General features: G+C 34.7%; 1 protein-coding gene across 5 annotated transcripts in view; it reads left to right on the forward strand.

Annotated features, from left to right (window-relative positions):
- The window catches only part of STXBP5L (syntaxin binding protein 5L), a 360,323-nt gene that overhangs the window by 180,624 nt on the left and 158,724 nt on the right, over positions 1-20,975 (forward strand). For all 5 annotated transcript variants that reach the window (XM_060010734.1, XM_060010730.1, XM_060010732.1 and 2 more), the window contains exons 10-14: positions 1,861-1,939; positions 5,154-5,308; positions 10,340-10,412; positions 13,547-13,694; positions 14,610-14,677. In XM_060010734.1, the coding sequence (XP_059866717.1) occupies positions 1,861-1,939; positions 5,154-5,308; positions 10,340-10,412; positions 13,547-13,694; positions 14,610-14,677 (523 nt within the window). The remainder of the gene's footprint in view (positions 1-1,860; positions 1,940-5,153; positions 5,309-10,339; positions 10,413-13,546; positions 13,695-14,609; positions 14,678-20,975) is intronic.

Consider the following 20,975-nt stretch of genomic DNA (forward strand, 5'->3'; position numbering starts at 1 on the left):
CTTTTAATGTTTAATCTAGCTTCTAGGAAGTCTTCTGTGAAAATCTAGGTAAGTCTGTTGTAAAAGGAAGCCACAGTTTTATTCTCAACTCCTACAACACTTCATGTCTATCACTTGTTTATGGTACCGCGTGTTGTCATTTTCAAAAATTGTTTTGTTCAGTTTAGTAGATTTTAAGCTTTTTGGTAGTTAGTTATTTCTTTGCATCTTCCCACTTAATACAGTACTCTGAACATAAGGAAAAGCAATAAATGCAGTTGTTGATAATGTTTTATGCAACATGACATTTAAGCATATTTCAATTACTGACAGGCAATGAATATAATCAAAACAGAAAAGCTTTACCCCCAAATTAATTATTAGAGTTGGAAATTGAAGTAAAACATTAATTAATTAAACAATTACTCTTTTCTACTAAAATCAGTGCATGATAGTGGTGTTTATTGATTGAAAAATAGTAGTTGGTCCCATATATATAAACAACTGCAAATATACTGTTTTGGTCAACTAATGGTTTGGCGATTATTAGAGAAGCTCTGGATAGAAAAAACATCAACTGAGAAGAATGGGTCTCTTTGCTGACTCTGTCATTTCCTTCAGTTCTCTCTATTTCCATTCATTATCAAAACTAGTAATCACCAACCAGATGTTCCTCACCTCTAAGACCACTGTTCAGAGTGAGTCCCTGAGCCAAAGTTGTCTCTTTGTAATGATCTATATTTAATATCAGCAATTGTTTTTCATATATAATACAGTTAATGTCAGCACTTCTTTTTCACATATAATATAGATACTTTTAATCCTATTTTACAATGTGAATGATACTGACCAGTATTTTATTATTGGGTTGCCTCTTTAGTTGACATAAAAGAAAGAGAAGGCAATTTCAGAAAGCATGCCATGGAGCAGATAAGGTGTATTCTATGCTGATAGCCCGTTAAGCAAATTGGATAAAATTGTCCTGACATCCTAGTTGGATTTGGCTTTGCCATTCTGAAATTTTAACTTATATGCATGTAAACATCTATCTACATAATAGGTTTCTGTGTCTATAAACAGCTATGGCAATACAAGAATAAATAGGGTACTTATTAAAATAACAAACAAACATATCTTGAAAAACAGATGAATTTTATCAAAATGAGATGTAGAATTATAAGTAAAATCATAACTAGAAAGATAAGTATGTTATAGGCAGAAGCAGCTTTATTTCCATTTTCAACTCTTCTTGATCTTTCATTTAGACTCTTATGGAGTCTAAACAACATAATCCTTCCCTTATAAGAAACTATTATTTTTGTTTTATGCAAATAGAGGACATCATTAAAATTTTAAAAAATCATGAAATATACCATCAGTGTTCATTGTCTAATGGACTTTCCTTTAAATAAATTTGATGAAAATGCAAAGATTTTCATAAGTTTTAAATGGCAAATCTTTCTGCATAAGAAAGGGATTTGCTTGTTTTATAGGTAAAATTTTCAGCCTAGTATGGATTTTCATTATACATTTCATTATGCAGATAAGTATGTATGTGTATGTCTTCAATTCTGAAGTTGTTTATCTTGAAACTTAAATAATTAAGATAACTTTATATGATACTATATTTATACATGGAGAATGTGAAGCAATACAAATATGTTTACAAATAACTTTATTGTTTATATAACAGTCAATTATTAGGGTTCAACAAATTGTTTATAAATTTAACAAATATGTTAGGATGCGTAGAAATGTGTTTATTGTATTATGAAAAACACATAATTACATTTAAAAATATTCCTTTAATTAAGCTTTTAAAATTCTCATGGGTTAGTAGAATTTAAATCATATTTAATAAAGTCCTTTTTCTTTCTTTAGGAAAAACTCAAAGAGAAGGAAGAAAATCTGAATCTTGCAAACCAATTCTTAAAGTAGAATACAAAACCTGTAGAAACAGGTATGCACTTTTACTTTGAGAGTTATGGGAAAATATGTAAGAAACAGAGACAAGAAATTCAGATAACCTTTAATGTTTATATATTGTTTAAAGTTTTACATAATTATATTAACTGGCTGAATCTTCTTCATTGATAGTAACAGATTTCTTATTGTTCAAGTGGCAAATGTATTATGTCAACGTTATTATAAATAGCAAATCAGTTATTTTAAAATTTATATGAATATTCAGATGAGTATTATATACATTAATTTTAACAATATAGGGCTTTTGGGCCATGCAATTACAAGCAGCAGTCATTCAACATTATTAAACAGCAGAAGCTATGTACCTGTTGGTATTACACATGAATTAAATACATAACCAAGTCTCTGTACTTTAGGATCTTACATTCTGAAGTTGGAAAGACTATAGTTAGTTGTGAAGGTAAACATTTATGTATATTGCCATAATACAATAGTGCTAACTTTTAAGATACAGAAAATTAAATAAAAAATAATATTTAATAGAAATTTATCTTGTATATACAGCAGCCATATCCTATGCATCAGCAATGTTTATACTTACAGTAATTATTAGTGGCAATACTCTCATCCAGAATTACCATAATTACAAATCTTGCCTAGACCTTAGTTTTATTTTAAGTCTAAATTGGATAATTCTACTTTATATTACTTAAATGTTCACACTAGAATATTTTCCTGTTGTCATAGGTGCATTTAATGTTTGCTTATAGCTGCTCTTCTCAAGGTATAGTAGATAGATGGATCAATACCTCTTTAGTTCAGCCTAATGTTACTATGTATAACTAGTAAAAATCATCATGATTTTATTACTATTGTAACTAAAGTATTAAAACACTTAAAATTTAATCATTATGGATGAAAATATTTTACATATATTCTTTTCCTTCTTAAATCAGTGTTTATAACTTAAACTTTGCTTGAGTCTTCAGGCTCAATGTTATTTACATCCATTGTTATACAGTGTCACACTTAAAGGACTATTGAAGCAGTTGACCACTTCACACTTATTAACTGTTCCTAGCAGCTTGTGGTTTCTTTTTTTTCTTTTCTTTTCATGTATGTATTTGTTTTTGAAAGTTTTCCTCTATCCTTCAGTTTTGGGCTTTTGGGACTTCTAATTTCCATTGTGTTTATCCACTAGTATCTAGTCTTTTATTTGCTATAGACTAAGAAATTTGAAACCCTAGTTTGTAAAATGAGAATGAAGAGGTTCATGTGAAGGCGTGAGAGGTTTTTCCCTGATAAAGTACATGATCCATGGACTTTATGACATGTATTTTGTTATATATAAATGTATTTTTTATGAGGTGCTCAACAATATGTAGCTTAATTCAATTAAAACAAAATGTATTAAGTTATTACTGCATAATGTGCATTGAGCAATTTGTTTGGCACACTAAAATAGAAATTACCGCCTGCTTTTGAATCTGTTATGGTCTAGTACCAGAAGTAAGCCCATAAACTCGTGGTTTCTATACAACATGTAAGGTGCTTTTATAGAGACATGCTATGAGAGCACAGCAAAAGGACAGCTAACCTTGCCTAAAGGGAGTAGGGAAGACAACAGTGAAGAGAGAAATCACTGAAATTCTCCTTAGGAAAGGAGATGCCTGAGATGGGATTTAAGGGATGGAAGATAGGATGGTGCCAGATGAAGGGAGAAAAGGGTAAACATGAAGAAAATGTACTTCAGAAATCAAGAATTCAAGGCAAGGCAGTTTAAAATAATGATTAAGATCATTGCGGCACTATTTACAATAGCTAGGACATGGAAGCAACCTAAATGTCCATCAACAGATGAATGGATAAAGAAGATATGGCACATAAATACAATGGAATATTACTCAGCCATAAAAAGGAATGAAATTGAGTTATTTGTAATGAGATGGATGGACCTAGAGCCTGGCATACAGAGTGAAGTAAGTCAGAAAGAGAAAAACAAATACCGTGTGCTAACGCACATATATGGAATCTAAAAAAATAAATTAGAGCATTTTCCCTTTTTTAGCTTACAACACAAATATTTATATGAAAATATTAAGACAAAACTTTAAATAAAAAGTAGTGAAGGCATTTTATATGTAGGTTTTGATGGAAACTTTTTAAAAGGGTTTTTTGTTGTTACTACATAGCCAGCATAAGATTAGCAAATGTCCCTTTGATAATGTTTGGTATTATGTATGATACAAAATGGAAAAGAAAGGGAAATTTTATGGAGTGAGTTCTAGAAACAAGTAGATTCTTCAGTTTAGTAGATGGATAGAAGTGAATTATTTAGAGAAACATGTTCTCAAGGAATTTGGTACAATAAAAGTGTCTAGTTCCTTTAAAAAAATTTTGGAGAGTATTTTCAGTTTGGTCTTATTGAAAAATACTTCATATCAACACACATTTTCTTTTATATACATATACTAGAGATACAGATATTTGAGAAAAGGAAAATGAAAACTTTTGGAGATATTTCATAGCTACGATATTTTATGGTCATTTCAGCCCCACTCTATTATCTAACTGTAACCTGCAGTTAACAGAAATGAAAAAATTTGTTCGAAGTTAGTTTTACAAGCTAAATAGAACTGGCTGACCCTAGGTAAAGTTGAGAAGAAGGTCACATTTACTTTTGGTGAATCATTTTCCCGTTATATATTCGTTTTCTCCATCTGTTTGTCATAACCCTTTCCCACAGAAACTCTATTATGTAGACTTTTCATGTTACCTTCTACCATTCTGGGCTTGCCACTGTCACATTTCATTTCATGTTGAAATTTGCCTCTATTTCTTAGTGATTTGGGGTCCCACATGCCTACTGGTTAATATGATAAAGTAACATAGCCTAATATTCTAATAGTAGTAATTTAGAGTTTGGTAACCAACTAATATATGTGAAGATGTTCTGTTGAGTCAGTCAGCATCTTCCCCTCTCACCAACCTCACTGCCTTTCCCCCATCTCACCTCAACATCTTTAGATTGATTCATTAGTAATTTTAATGGTGAGAATATACATCCAGAAAAAAGGAAATGGTAGAATAGTAAATTGTTGGGTGAGATATTTGGGGCCAGGAAAGGCTTTTACTCTCTGTCGAATTATTGTATATAATCCCTACTAAGCCCATTCCTTTTTGCCTCAATACTGTGAGATTGTGTCATTTTAAAGAACTCAGTCTCATTAACTTTTTTTCCTCTGTAGTGAACCATTCATAATATTTTCTGGTGGGCTGTCCTATGACAAAGCTTGCAGAAGACCAAGTTTAACCATCATGCATGGAAAAGCAATTACAGTGCTTGAAATGGATCATCCTATTGTTGAATTTCTAACTTTATGTGAAACACCCTATCCAAATGGTAAGTAACTAAAATGAAACTATTAATGTTGAAAAATCATTTTTGAAATGATAAGTTCCTAACAAAATTAAGCTTAAATATTTTTAGTTTTAGCAGCTGATATCGACTGTGATACAACACGGTGAGCTACAGGTGCTGGAGCAGGTTCTGCAGCTGTACCTACTTGAGAAAATGGAAGTAAGACAGATGTAGTGCAACAGTGCTGGAGTTTCAGGTTCTAATATCAGGTAAGTGCTTTAAACTTTGATAAGGATGGTGGAAGCTGAGCTGGGAGGGTCCACTCAGGGTCCGGGGTGAAATCACTTGGAGAAACTGAGGTCTCCTAATAGCCTTTCCTAGGCCAGCTCCACCCATCCCAATCCTGTGCCAATCAAAGTTAAAGCACTTACCTGATATCAGTGATCTGTAACTCTGGTGGTGCTGCATCTGTTTCACATCTGGCTTTGCTTCAGATGCAACTGTAGCACCTGTGATTACTCTAGGATTGCTGATGTATGGTTAGTGATTTATTCCAATTTTGAAAATAATTAGAAGAGCCTTTGGGAGGAGAGGTGCTTATGTATTTTTATTATCCCAAATATAAAGACTTCGTAAACGTAAAAAGACAGTCTAAACTTATATGCAAACTGTATAATGGAATCTAATGATGAAATATTTTAATAATGGAATCTAAAAATTGAGAAGGGTGAAATATAAAAAGGGAAATATGAGTTTATGATTACAAAAGGTAGTATGTATATATATATATTACTACATTTTCAAGAGGGAACATAGATGTAGGGAAAGGAGCACTGTACTTGGAGACAGAGTATTTGGGCTTATGATTTAGCTCTGTCACTTACTAGCTATGTGACCTTGGACAAGTCACTTCATATTTACAAGTTTGATTAATCATTTGAAGAAAGAATATAATATTGATACCACATGATTACTGGAAGGCCAAAGGGAATATACCTTATAAACTATGAAGATAAATAGCTATTAGTTTCATTATAAATGTATTCATTGTTTTAAATTATTGAGTTTCATATTTAAAAACTGAAATAAAGTGATATAAAATAACAATCAGTGTGGCACTTTATTCCCAGAGTTTCCAGGGGCAGACAAATTACTTGTGTTGTAAATTAACCAACAAATATTTATTGGATGCTTCTATGGCCTCAGTATGACAAGAACTTGTTGAGAATATGGATGAAGTATGAAACTGATCTCTGATGTCAAATCAGAAAATCTGGCCACATGAGGAAGATAATTATGACTTAAGTTTAAAAAACATAATGGCTTAATTAAGCGCTGAATTATACGAATCAGAGTTTAAATAATGTACCAATTTATAGGCTAGTCAGGTAGTCGATGACTGAAATATTCATGCAAAGCTTCATGGAACAAGTAGGATTTAGATAGGGCTTGAAGAATGACTTGGGCCTTGAAAATAATATTGAGTAAAGGTTTTAGAAATTGTGAGGTTTTGCTAGAGTGAGATCAATTCAGAGAAAAATTTGAAAGCCTTTTGTAGGTATTTGGAAATAGGGAACTACAGAGGAATTTTGAGGAAATATTAAGTGAAAGAAAGCAATGTTCTAGTGTGTGGGTTTGAAGAGAGAGACCCTGAAATCTAAAACTTCAGATTCCAACTGGGAGGCTTTTGTGGTAGTGTACATTAAAATGGTCAAGATCTGAAACAGAGTGCTGCTTGTAGGAATGGAAGATGAAAACCCATTGAATTTGGTCAACAACTGGATTAGGGAGTGATATGAGAGATGAGTCAAAGAAAACATTTTAGGAATAGTGGTTTCATATGAAGTAATAACAGTTCTTGGAAAGAGAGAAAAATAAGTTTGAGTCAGTAGAGTTGTTTAGAGAGCAGAAAAGGAGAGAGAAAAGGTCTTTAATATTTATTTTTGAGTCATCAGAATATGGATGCTCTTTGGAGTTGTGAGAATGAATGATAAAGGAACAAAGAAAGAAAGAAAGAACAGAGGACCAAAAGCTGAGCTTAGGAAAATGCCTTCTACTAAGGAGCCTCAAGAAAAAAGGTGTGCATACCAGTAATAGAAACTGAAAATGTGCGGTTGCCAAGACCAAACACTATAGGTATATGTGTATATACATTTGTGCACATCAGTAGAGATGTTAGGACAGTTTCTAATAATGTTAAACAAATTATAAATGTACTGTAACCAAGCCTAATCACTTCCAAGCCACATATATTACTTTGCTTTTCAGAGAAGTGGTAATGAGGATGGAACTTTTTACTTACTAGGAGCTGGGAGAAATAGTTTAACTTTACTCAGTAAAATATAAGTGTATTTTATTAACTATTTCTGATTAAAACAATAGTACATGAAAATGCCAGAAAAGAACCCTACAATACACAACAGTAATAGTGAAAACTTTCTCACTGCCCTTCCAGGGGCAACCACTATTACTAAGTTTCTTATGTATTCTCCCCAAATAATGTATGCATATATGCATTATCTTTTTTATACAAATGACAGCATACTCTATATGTTGTTCTGTATCACACTTTTTTCACTTAACAGTATACAGTATTTTGATTATGATTCCATATTAGTAAATATGGAACTTTAATCTCCTTTATAGCCACATAATGATAAGTGTTATGCATATGTTAAACAAAATACACTTATTAACAGTTTTTAATATTGCTGAATCATTTGTGACATCTGACAATTCAGCCTATTTCTCAAAGAACACAAATGCCTAATCCTCTTATCTCAGGGGGCATTGCCCAGAGTAACTAACCAACTATACTCCGAATTTGTCAGTTTTGCATCTATATTTAATTGTATCTGGTCTTCTACAAGTGTCATAAATAATGCATTTCTCTTCAGAGAAGTAGTATTTATGATAGAGCTTTTCCGTCTTGTTGGGGGCTAGGGTTAAAAGGCTGAGCCTGCTCAAAAACAACCAATCTAATAAAAAAAGTAATACAGTTGGCATCTATTGAGTACTTACTATAGGCCAGCCTTTGCATCAAACATTTTTATATACATCTAATCTTTATTAACAGTCTAAGGTAGTATTATTTTGCCATTTCAATGGGTAGAGAAATTGAAAATCAAAGAAGTTAACTAATTTGCTTAGGATCAAACTGTTAATAAATAATAGACACAAATTGAACCTAACACTGACTCCACAAGAAATCTTTTTATTCAGTGGTTACCACAGCACACCAAGTACTTCTACAAACGTGAAACTTTTGCTACCAGTTTTTATTATTTGAAAAGAAACAATAATCTAAAACAGGTGTTATTACCTAAAATAAAAATTTATTTAAGACTTTTGCTCATTCATGCCAATGTCTCAGCTGTTTTATTTTTGTAGCCATTGCTTCCCAACCAGTGATTTTCCTAGAGAGGGATGAGAAGACAAAGAGGAAACTAGTAGTATTCTTCAAACTGAAAAACAAACAAAAAAATCCCCAAACCCCAAAACGTTTTGAAATAATGTTGAAAACTTAAAACAGCTCTAAGAGATAAGGGAGAAGAGGGGAAATGCCTCAGTTTGAAAAAGTTTGAGTAGCAAATAGTTTGAGGACTGTATACTGTTGTATAAATATGCACCCAAACAAGGTCAGGCTCCTCAGTTTTTGTTCTTTTGTGTTTTTTTGATTCTAGTTTTTCTCTCATAGCTTGTGACTTAAAAAATAAATATGAATCGGTTCTGTAGCTTCTCAGGACTGGAAGGACTGTGAAGGCCATCTATTTTAATTTACCATTCAAGACTTGAATACTCTTGAATACAAAATTCCTGCCAAGTGATTGTTGAGTTTAGGATTAAATACCTCTTAAACTAGCCAGTAGAAACTGCTGGTATAATGAAAACAGCATGCATTAAAGTTTCAGGTCTATAACTTACTAGTTTTGTAACCTTGTGCCAATCTCATAACCTCTTTGGACTCCAGTTTTCTTTATGAAATGAAAAAATGATGATACATGCTCTAGCTACTGAGAATCAAATACCATGTATGTAAAATGTTTTTGTAAATACTTTTTTCCTTAAATTGAGCTAACACTGTAACTGTGGCTTTCCTTTATTAGTCCTTTATTACAGATGGAAAGCAATGTCTTCCTTGACCACTATAACTAAATTAGTGTTCCCCACCAACCAGAAGTCATTTCTTATACTATTACCCTTGTTATTTTTTTCATAGTTCACTTTACTTTCTGAATTAATCTTATTTGTTTACTTGTTCATTGTTTGTATGTACCCCTAGATTGTAAACTTTATTAGAACAAAGACCTTGTCATTCTTATTCCCCATATATCCTTTGTTCTTAAGACAGTTTCTGAAACATCTTGAAGGAAGGAAGGGAGGATGGAGAAAGGGAGAAAGGAAGGGTTGAATTTTAAGAACTTGAAAATCCTAGGCTATCCTCAGACTCTGATTTTTTGAGATATATACTCCTGGGCACATAGTAGGAAGTCTTTAAGTACCTGTTAAATCACATTGAATTGAAAGTAATTTTTTTAGTATAAGGAGTGTTGCTCTCATAGGGAGGTGAATATGTATCACAACTGAGAGAAGCAGAACTGTTTCCTTAGTATATCTCCTGTAGGCATGAAATCAGATCTGAAATGGAAGGTTATGGAAGACTAAGATAAATGTGAGATGGAGGTGACAGACTCACTCTCTTCAAATAATCTACTACTATCATGATTATTGAGATAATATTTAACTCTATGCTATGCAACTTCTCATTTTTTCCTTGTTTCCTATAATGGTCTTAAACATTGTTTGAGAAACACAACATATATATATATTTTTTGAGTCCCACGTTTTTCTTTTTCTCTTTTTTTTAAACATCTTTATTGGAGTATAATTGCTTTACAATGGACAACATATATTTTTAAAAAGTGCTCTTTGTTACTTCTTATTTTAGCTCATACTTTGGTCTTCTCAAATCATTTAAATAACATTTATACAGGAGATAAAGGAAATACAAGTTTGGTGATTTTATAAAATGTTAAATATGAAAACTTTTCCATTTTTCTTTTCTACTTGTAGAATTTCAAGAACCCTATGCCGTTGCTGTACTTCTGGAGAAAGATCTCATTGTAGTTGATCTGACACAAAGCAAGTAAGTTGTCCATGTACGGATTAACACTATTTTAGACTATTTATTGCAATTAAAATATAGGAGGACATTATAGATAATTGGCATTAGAATTCTTTAGATGGTAAATATTCTTTATGTGTAATATTGTTTTGCTAGAATTACAAAAATGTAATTTGGTTCAATAATGAAAACTAAACCAGGAGAGTTTAGGGGACACTGAGAATATTGTAAGATATTTTAAAGGCAACACCTAATGTTTAAAAAGATGCCTTTGGGGACTCCAAACACATAAAATGGATCACATTTCTGCTATTTCCCTAAGCAAAAAACAATTGTTACAAAAATTACATAATGTACTGTTTGTCCATCTGCTCTATTGACTAAAGAAAAATGGCACATGATAAAAGTATTATTGAACTACTGTGGCAGACGATACAGAAGATCAGGATCTCGAGGCAAGAGATGATAGATGCCTTCTTTTACTTTCTTTTCTTTTTCATTATGTTGTGGGCAGTAGAAACAAATATTAAATATTGCTGTTAGAGTGGTGCTCTCCACTACTTTACATGTACAGTAAAAGTAGACTTGAAACTGATGAACACTGTCTTCCTGCTACATATTTTCATTATCAATGATGATAGGCATGAAGCTCATTTTCCCTCATTCTTTGTTCTAGACTCACTGATCATTTTTTAGCCCGTTATATTTGCAGAGCTTTTGTACATTCTCTCTTCTCTGCATGGAATAATCTTCCATTCCTTTTTCTCCTTACTAACATCTATAAGAATCTCAACTCAGATATCGTTTTCTCATTAAAGAAAATCTTTCATTATCTGTATAATTTGGTCAAATATCCTATTAAGGGCTGTCTTAGATCCATGTTCCTATCCTTCATAGCTTTGACACAGATGAAATTTTCCATTTGTTATTGTTTTAAAGATTGTCTCCCTACTAGACTGTAGGCCTCATGAAGGACAGGTTTTGTCTCCACATGAAGTAGGTTCTTAATAAATTTTTGTTGGATGAAGTACAGTCTGAGTTTTACTCTCAGTGTAGTTTGTGAATGTAAGAGCCAAAGTTCTTCTTTGTGATAATTTGCATCACATGTATTTCAATATTTTGAAAGGGAATAGGGTTGGTCCATAATATCACCATAACTGAATTCTGCCTAGCTGCTGTATTTATCAGCATAAAACCTGATTAAGTTTTGTGTACGAGTGTGGATTTATGCCTCTTTCTCTAAGTTCTAATATAGGTTTTATTAAAATATACTTTTCTGATCTCACTGGTAGTCACCTCTTCCTTCTGTGCCATATTTGTTGGTTCCTCATACCTTGTCTAATTGTCTAACATCCTCCAAGGCCCACTATACTTTGTCTTTAATACTCACATTCTTTAGCATATACATTTATTCTTTTTAAAACTTTTTTATTGTGGTAAAATACATATAACATAAAAGTTACTATTTTTATACACTAATTCTTATGCTTTTCATTACCTTATATAAATATGTGAATTGACGTTTTGTTTGCACGTTTTTATCTAATATTTTGCCTTCTTCAGCACCATGTTTTAAAATCTATGTGACATTCCTGTTTTGTTGTCTATTACAAGAAGTTTAATGTGGAAAAACTGAACATGTTCTCTTTCCCTCCAAATAGTTACTTTTAGCCATGTTTAATGTTAACAATTAAATTGCAGCTTTGTACTCATTTTTCAAATTAATTTATTCCTTCCTTCCTTCTTTTCCAGTTAATCCTCTACATGAAAGCAAGCATTAGGGCTTAAAAATTTTTCCTCTTCTTGGATTTACATCTTTGTTTACATTTCTACAACAACCAGTTCACACTTTCACATGTAAATTTTTGTAATACATTTTTAGTTATTTCTTTCTTAAATGTCATTTTTCTACTCTTTGCCAATATAATAAAGTTATTTTCCCCAAACATTTCCATGATATTGTTCACCTTCTCAGGAGTCTATCATTGTAATCTCTTGCTATTATCAAATCCCAAATTGTAGATCTGATCTTTAAGGTGATGCACTTATTTTACTTCTAATTCTTCAATATCAGAAATATTGATAATTTCTGCTCTGAAACAGGGAACCTCTGATCCATTCAGTTTAAACTACTTGCCATTTATTAAACACAACTTTCTCCTTTCCATGTGATTTTGCATATACTACTATTCTTATCTGGGAAACCATTAAGATTGGAGGGAAGAGAACCGCTGTCAACACACACATACACACACACACACACCAAACTCTTTCTGGTGTTTGAACTAAGTTTCTGATTAAGTTCCTATAATATGGGGAAAATTATTTTTAATAGTCCTCCCCACCCCCCAAAAGCACGCTGTATCAGAAGTAACATGATCACACAGACTGAGAACGGATGCAGCATAGAATAATACTCCATTCCATCTACTACAGTACCTGGTACATCTGGTACATGAGAAGTGTACAATATATTGTGGTTCTAAGAATTCTTAATTTGGTTCTTACTGATACCCCTTTTAAAAATGATATATGGCTTGAGGATATGAAATTTACTACAGCCATAGGTCTGCATTTCCCCTGTTTTCTAGTTTACATAGGAAACAATCTTAAACATGTGTAATCACACACATACCTACATTGCACACACAACTTTCAGTTACTCCCTATAAAAATACAAAACCAAAATACTTGCCTATGTATTATGTCCCTTGGAGAGCATGTAAAATTTTCTAAGATATTTTAATACTTGTATTATATAAATATATAGATAAACTTGTATGTAGATAAAGTACCTAGTTGATAATGTTTTAATAACTGACTGATAAGTCAACTTGCTACATATTTTCAATTTAACATAATTTAGTCTATCCATTTTAGAAAGTGATATCACTGTGCAATTTTGAAATTACTGGAAAGAAAATGAGTTTATTCAAGTAAAAATCTACCAGTATTCATATTACATTTTATAGATATATATTTTTAAAAGAGAATTCTTATTCAGGTGATCATTGTTTTATGATGCTTAAAAAACAATTATGTGAAATATATTCAATATAATCAATATTTAGAAGAGTTTAGGGTTTGTTTTATAAAAGTTATTTCATTTTTATATCAGTGCAAAATGACACTAATATATTATCTTTATCTATTAGCTTTCCTATCTTTGAAAATCCATATCCCATGGACATTCATGAATCACCAGTTACGTGCACAGCATACTTTGCTGATTGCCCACCAGATTTGATTCTAGTGCTCTACTCTATAGGAGTCAAGCATAAAAAACAAGGATACAGTAATAAGGTAAAAGCAACAATTAGAAATTTTCTTGTATTCATATCCATATCATATGGTCATACTTTTTTCTGTTATTTTCTGACTTTCCGTAGAAGAAAACTTGAACTAAATTCTTTTCAAGTCATAAGCTGGCACCTATAAAAGACATAATTTCTGAAATTCAAATTTCCTAAATGCTACATAGCTTTAAGTCTATGAGAATATACATTTCTTATATAAAAAGTATACAATTATCTACTAAGATATACTTACCTATCATATATATTTATATACTAAATATATGTTTAAACTAACATATGCTTGAATCATAAGATGTTACTTTTGATTATTTTAGGTGAAGGATTACGTTTTAAGAAATTCAGGAGTCAACTCTCTCTAGTTATTTCTTATCAATCAATGGTTAATAAGACATAATTGTCAAAGACTTTCATTAAATAACTTTCTAGAATTCCATTTTGTTATATTTAACTACAGGATTCAAATACTTACAATTATAATAGACCCCCCTATTATGATTTCTGTTATTTGAACAGGACTGTTGAGATGGACAACTCCAGGGGGCACAATTTACATAGTATTTTGTGTTAAATGGCACCACCATAGTTTGGAGGTACATAGATTACATGGAAGATGTAGCAACACCACATTTGTATGATTAAAGATACTTCTTTGCATTTTTAATATGAATGGTAATATCTGTTAAAATCTATATTTTTAAAGGATATGAAATTTTGCATTTGGAATTGTTTGTTCAATGAAGGAGTTAAAAAATAGGTACACATTTCATTCTTCATTACTTAACAGCTATTTATTTTTAAGTGAAACTTTTACTGTTATTTTAAAATATTTTTATTTTAAATTTCTAAGTTATTTAAATTTAAAAAATAAAACTTATAAATTCTTCCCACATAATCTGTTTAGGAGTGGCCAATCAGTGGAGGAGCTTGGAACCTTGGCACACAGACATATCCAGAAATTATTATTACTGGGTAAGTGGGATGTGATTTATGAGTTTATCAATTTATCATCAAAAAGATTTCATTGAATTTTCACACTTTCCCATAATTGTGCTGTAGGAATGCTGACAGTTTAAATTAAAATATAAGACACAGCTTCTATCCAAAGATTATAACCTTTATAGAAGATAAAATCAAATCATTGAAAACATAGACATATAACAAAAATAAGTAAGTATAGATTATAAGACCAGAAGAAAGTCAGAGATAGAAAAATCATGAGAGATTAGTCAAAGAAGAATTTCTGTAGAAATCATAGATTATTAGCCTTAGACAGGCCCTTACCAATATCTCTTGATTCCATCTAAATCCAGGAATCAGTGCTCTGTATCTCCATCAAGTGGCTATTTAAAGTATACTTCAAAACTTATAGCACCGGAAATGTTGTTACTTCCTATAGCAACCCATTTCATGCTCTAATATTAGGAATGAAAATGGAAACATAGCAACAGATAAAGATAAGACTTAAAAGATCATAAGGAGTTCTGCTTATGAGGTATGGAATAGATGTACTTTTCCCTATTCTTCCCACTAAGTACAATTAAAACCCCTGGATATTATTATAATATGACTGGAAAAGATGGAGAGAAGTCAGACTGGATAGGTCCCCAAAGACTCAAGGAATGACATGGAAGTGAGTTTCCTGGCTTTTCTTTTTGCCTCATATATCCCAGAATTGGAGCTGAAGAAGCTGGCAACCTGGAGCTCCAGGCACAAACCTAAAAAGCCCAACGAAAGCTAGCTCTCTCTAGCCAAAAGGTGAGGAAAGGAGAAGCCTATAAAGACAGTAAACTTTTAGAAAATAATCTTTCTATTATAGCTAACCAACACAGAAAAAAACTATGACTCCACCCCTGCCCACTTCATCAAAGGTTGAGTGGAGAGCGTGGACTTTCACCCTCATCAGGCCATAATAAGGTGCCTCAACTTGCCCATGAAGGGGGTGTCAGTTTCTGACACTGAGCTAAGGCTGAGTAGGGTGCTGGGACTTTTAACCCTGCTGAATGGTAGTGAAACTCTTTACCTGTAGTGACAGAGATAATGTGGGGAGAGAATTCCCAGCACTGCCCAGCAGTAATGAGGAGCCATATACCCTCCCCTTTTTTGTCAATGGAAGTCCAGTGAGGAAGGAGGAAAGAACAGAGCTTAAAAAGTTCATAAGGAAATAATGGTTGAAAACTTCCCAAATTTGGCAAAAGACATGAACCTAGAGATTGCAGAAGGTGAGCGAACCACAAGAAATTCACAATAAGACACATCATAGTCAAACTTTTGAATACTAAACACCAAGGAAAAAAATATGAAAACAGCAAAAGAGAAATCACACCTCACCGACAGGGCAAAACCAATTTGAATGATGGCATATTTCCATTAGAAACCATGGAGGCCAGAGGAAACCTGAATCTTTTTCAAGTGCTGAAAGAAAAGAACTGGCAACCTAGAATAATATACCCAGCAAAAATATTTTCCAGGAATTAATTAGAAATTAATACATTCTAAAATGAGGGAAACTAAGAGTATGTCAACATCAGACTACTCTGAAAGAATGGCTAAAGGAAATTCTGTAAACAGAAAGCAAATGATAAAAGAAGGAACCTTGGAATATGAGGAAGGAAGGAAGAACACAGTAAGCAAAAATATGGGTTAATACAATAGGCTTTCTTTCTCTTGAGTTGCTAAAATTATATTTGATGGTTGAAGAAAATATTATGGTTACATTGTTTGATGTGGTTCTACATATGTATAGAGGAAATATTTAAGGTAATTATAAATGGGTGAGGGTAAACTGGTATAAAGAAAGGTAAGGTTTTTATACTTCCCTTGAAATGGTAGTATGATAACACCAGTAGACTGTGACAAATTAAATGAATATTACAATGCAGTACCTAAAGCAATGCTGTAAAAAGATCTGGGCTAAGAGATACACTGAAAAACATTATTGACACATAAAAATGGATGTACTAAAATAATTCAATTAACCTACAGGAAAGCAGGGGGAAAAAAACAGTGACAATAAAAGAGGGAAAAATAGAAAAGAAAAAAAAAAGACGGACTTAATTAATCATGGAAGTGTTAAGGCTTAAATGTAAATGGTCTAAATACATCAATTCAAATGAATTGATTAGCGGAGTGGATTAAAAAACATAAACCAACGCTATGCTATTAACAATACACTCACTTCAAATACCACAGTATAATCAGGTTTAGAGAAGAAGGACAGAAAAATACTTTATAAAAGAATCAATGGAGGGCTTCCCTGGTGGCGCAATGGTTGAGAGTCCGCCTGCCGATGCAGGGGACACGGGTTCATGCCCCGTTCTGGGAGGATCCCACATGCCACGGAGCGGCTGGGCCGGTGAGCGATGGCCGCTGAGCCTGCGCGTCTGGAGCCTGTGCTCTGCAATGGGAGAGGCCACGACAGTGAGAGGCCCGCGTACCGCAAAAAAAAAAAAAAGAATCAATGGAGAGTGACATCAGCAAGATGTCAAAATAAGTAGCCTCAGACCTCGTTCTCCCACAGACACACTGATGCAACAATATATGGTCCAAAAACCTTTATGAAAACTCTAGAAACCAATTAGGAAATCATAGTACCCCAGGGGAGCTCAAAGCCAAGAGTAGCCACACTGAAATGGGTAAAAACAGCTATTTTATTTCAACTATATCAGCTTCTTCCCCAAATTGGCACAGCTCTTGTTCAGGAGGAATCTTCTCTCATGAGAGGGAAGTAGTGGAGTAGACTGTACATCCAATGTTCCTGCTTTTCAGGGGACTTCCAAAGAGACTAGTTTTTATCTCCTCTGAGTCAGAGTACTGATGGAACCTGGATGCCTGGGGGCTGCAGAGAACAAAAGAGAGCTCAGTGGCTTATTGAAGTGCTAAGAAACTTGCAGAACTAAGACAGATAATAGAAGGAGCAAGAGATGCAAGCTCCTGAAAAAGAAACCAGCAAACCTCTCTAATTGGGAAATTACACATACAGTCCCAGAGAAGATGCATCCCCATTGAAGGTTTGAGAGACCCCAAGGATCTTGAGCTTGGAGAAGGTCTTCCCCTGTATAAAGCCGTCCATAACAGGTGGCTGTTTTCCAAATGCTAAATTCACAGTAAAAAATAACAAGGTGCAGGAAGAAACAGACAAACACAACCCAATCAAAGGAACAAGATAATTATCTAGAAACTGACCCTAAACAATTTGGTATCTGTGAATTACCTGACAAGCAGTTGAAAATAACTGTCTTAAAGAAGCTCAATGCATGAAAAGAGAACACAGGTAGACAACTAAATGAAATCAGGAAAATGATGTATGAATGAAATGAAAATATCAACAAAGAGGTAGAAACTTTTAAAAAGAACCAGAAAGAAACTCTTAAAGAGAAGAATACAATAACTGAATTGAAAATTTTACTAGAAGGGATTAACAGCAGATTTAATCAGAAGAAAGAACCAGCAAACTTGAAGATAGGTAATAAGAAATCACTGAGTCAGAGGAACAAAAGGAAAAAGAATGAAGAAAAGTGGTGAATGCCTAAAGGACTTATGGGAAACCATCAAACATACCAGTATAGCATTATGGAAGTCCCAGAGGACTAGAGAGAGAATGGGACAGAGAACCAATTTGAAGAAATCTTGGCTAAAAACTTCTCAAATCTGAGGAGGTAAATGGACTTCCATATTCATTGGATATGTATCAGAATATTCTAATGAGGATGAACGCAAAGAGGTCCACACTGAGACACATTATAATTGAATTGTCAAAGACAAAGAAACAATCTTAAAAGCAGCAACAGAAAAGCTACTCATTATCTGTATGAAAAATGTCATGAGATTATCATTGCATTTCTCAGCAGAAATATTACAGGCTAGAAGGGAGAAGGATGATATATTTAAAGTGCATAAAGAAAAAAGAAAAGCCAGCCATGGGACACTATATCTGGAAAACTGTACTTCAAAAAAAAAAGGAGAAATAAAGACCTTCCAAGATAAACAAAAATTGAAACCAGGGCTTCCCTGGTGGCGCAGTGGTTGAGAGTCCGCCTGCCAATGCAGGGGACACGGGTTCGTGCCCCGGTCCAGGAATATCCCACGTGCCACGGAGCGGCTGGGCCCGTGAGCCATGGCCGCTGAGCCTGCGTGTCCGGAGCCTGTGCTCCGCAATGGGAGAGGCCATGACAGTGATAGGCCGTGTACTGCAAAAACAAAAAACAAAAAAAACAAACTGAAACCATTTATTACCACTATACCTGCCTCACAAGAATTGATAAAGGGAGTCCTTTGAGTTGAAATGGATGAACACTAGACAACAAAATGAAAGCATATGAAAATATAAAGCTCTCTGGTAAAAGTAAATACACAGACAAAAACAGTATCCTGTAACACTGTAGTGGTGGTGCATGAATCACTTTAAATTCAGGTATAGAATTTAAAAGATAAAAGCATTTTTAAAAACTATAACTATAGGAGGGAAAGCTTCGGAGCCGCAGAGGAGAGCACAGCAACAGGGGTGCGGAGGGCAAAGCGGAGAGATTCCCGCACAGAGGATCAGTGCCGACCAGCACTCACTCACCAGGCCGAGAGGCTTGTCTGCTCACCTGCAGGGGCGGGCGGGGCTGGGAGCTGAGGCTTGGGCTTCAGTCGGAGCGCAGGGAGAGGGCTGGGGTTGGCAGAGTGAACACAGCCAGAAGGGGTTAGTGCACGACGGCTAGCCGGGAGGGAGTCCGGGGAAAAGTCTGCACCTGCCGAAGAGGCAAGAGACTTTTTCTTCCCGCTTTGTTTCCTGGTGCGCGAGGAGAGGGGATAAAGAGCGCTGCTTAAAGGAGCTCCAGAGACGGGCGTGAGCCGCAGCTAACAGCGCGGACCCCAGAGACGGGCATGAGACGCTAAGGCTGCTGCTGCCGCCACCAAGAAGCCTGTGTGCGAGCACAGGTTACTATCCACACCTCCCTTCCAGGGAGCCTGTGCAGCCCGCCACTGCCAGGGTCCCGGGATCCAGGGACAATTTCCCCGGGAGAATGCACAGCGCGCCTCAGGCTGGTGCAACGTCCCACCGGCCTCTGCCACCGCAGGCTCGCCCCGCATCCGCACCCCTCCCGCGCACCGTCCTGAGTGAGCCAGAGTCCCCGAAGCAGCTGCTCCTTTAACCCCGTCCTGTCTGAGCGAAGAACAGACACCCTCCGGCAACCTACACGCAGAGGCAGGGCCAAATCCAAAGCTGAGCCATGGGAACTGTGCAAACAAAGAAGAGAAACGGAAATCTCTCCCAGCAGCCTCAGATGCAGCAGATTAAAGCTCCACAATCAACTTGATATACCCTGCATCTGTGGAATACATGAATAGACAACGAATCATCCCAAATTGAGGAGGTGGAGTTTGAGAGCAAGATTGACTCTTTTTTCCTCCTTTTCCTCTTTTTGTGAGTGTGTATGTTTCTGTGTGAGATTTTGTCTGTATAGCTTCGCTGTCACCATTTATCCTACGGTTCTATCCGGTTTTTTTGTTTCTTCTTGTTTTTTTTTTCTTAAAAAAAATTGTTTTTCTTAATTTTTATTTTAATAACTTCAGTTTATTTTATCTTACTTTATTTTATCCTCTTTCCTCTTTCTTTTCTTTCTTCCTTCCTTCCCTCCTTCCTTCCTTCCTTCCCTCCCTCCCTCCCTCCTTTCTCTTCCTTCCTTCCTTCCTTCCTTTCTTTCTTTCTTTCTTTCTTTCTTTCTTTCCTTCCTTCCTTCTTTCTCTCTTTCTACTTTTTCATGCTTTTATTCTGAGCCATGTGGATGAAAGGCTCTTGGTGCTGCAGCCAGGAGTGAGTGCTGTGCCTTTGAGGTGGGAGAGCCAACTTCAAGACACTGGTCCACAAGAGACCTCCTAGCTCCACATAATATCAAATGGTGAAAATCTCCCAGAGATCTCCATCTCAACACCAGCACCCAGCTTCACTCAATGACCAGCAAGCTACAGTGCTGGACACCCTATGCCAAACAACTAGCAAGACAGGAACACAACCCCACCCATTAGCAGAGAGGCTGCCTAAAATCATAATAAGTCCACAGACACCCCAAAACACACCACCAGACGTGGATCTGCCCACCAGAAAGACAAGATCCAGCCTCATCCACCAGAACACAGGCAATAGTCTCCTCCACCAGGAAGCCTACACAACCCACTGAAACAACTTTAGGCACTGGGGAAAGACACCAAAAACAACGGGAACTACGAACCTGCAGCCTGCAAAAAGGAGACCCCAAATACAGTAAGATAAGCAAAATGAGAA

The sequence above is a fragment of the Delphinus delphis genome, chromosome 4 (assembly GCF_949987515.2).
Source record: "Delphinus delphis chromosome 4, mDelDel1.2, whole genome shotgun sequence".
NCBI lineage: Eukaryota > Metazoa > Chordata > Mammalia > Artiodactyla > Delphinidae > Delphinus > Delphinus delphis.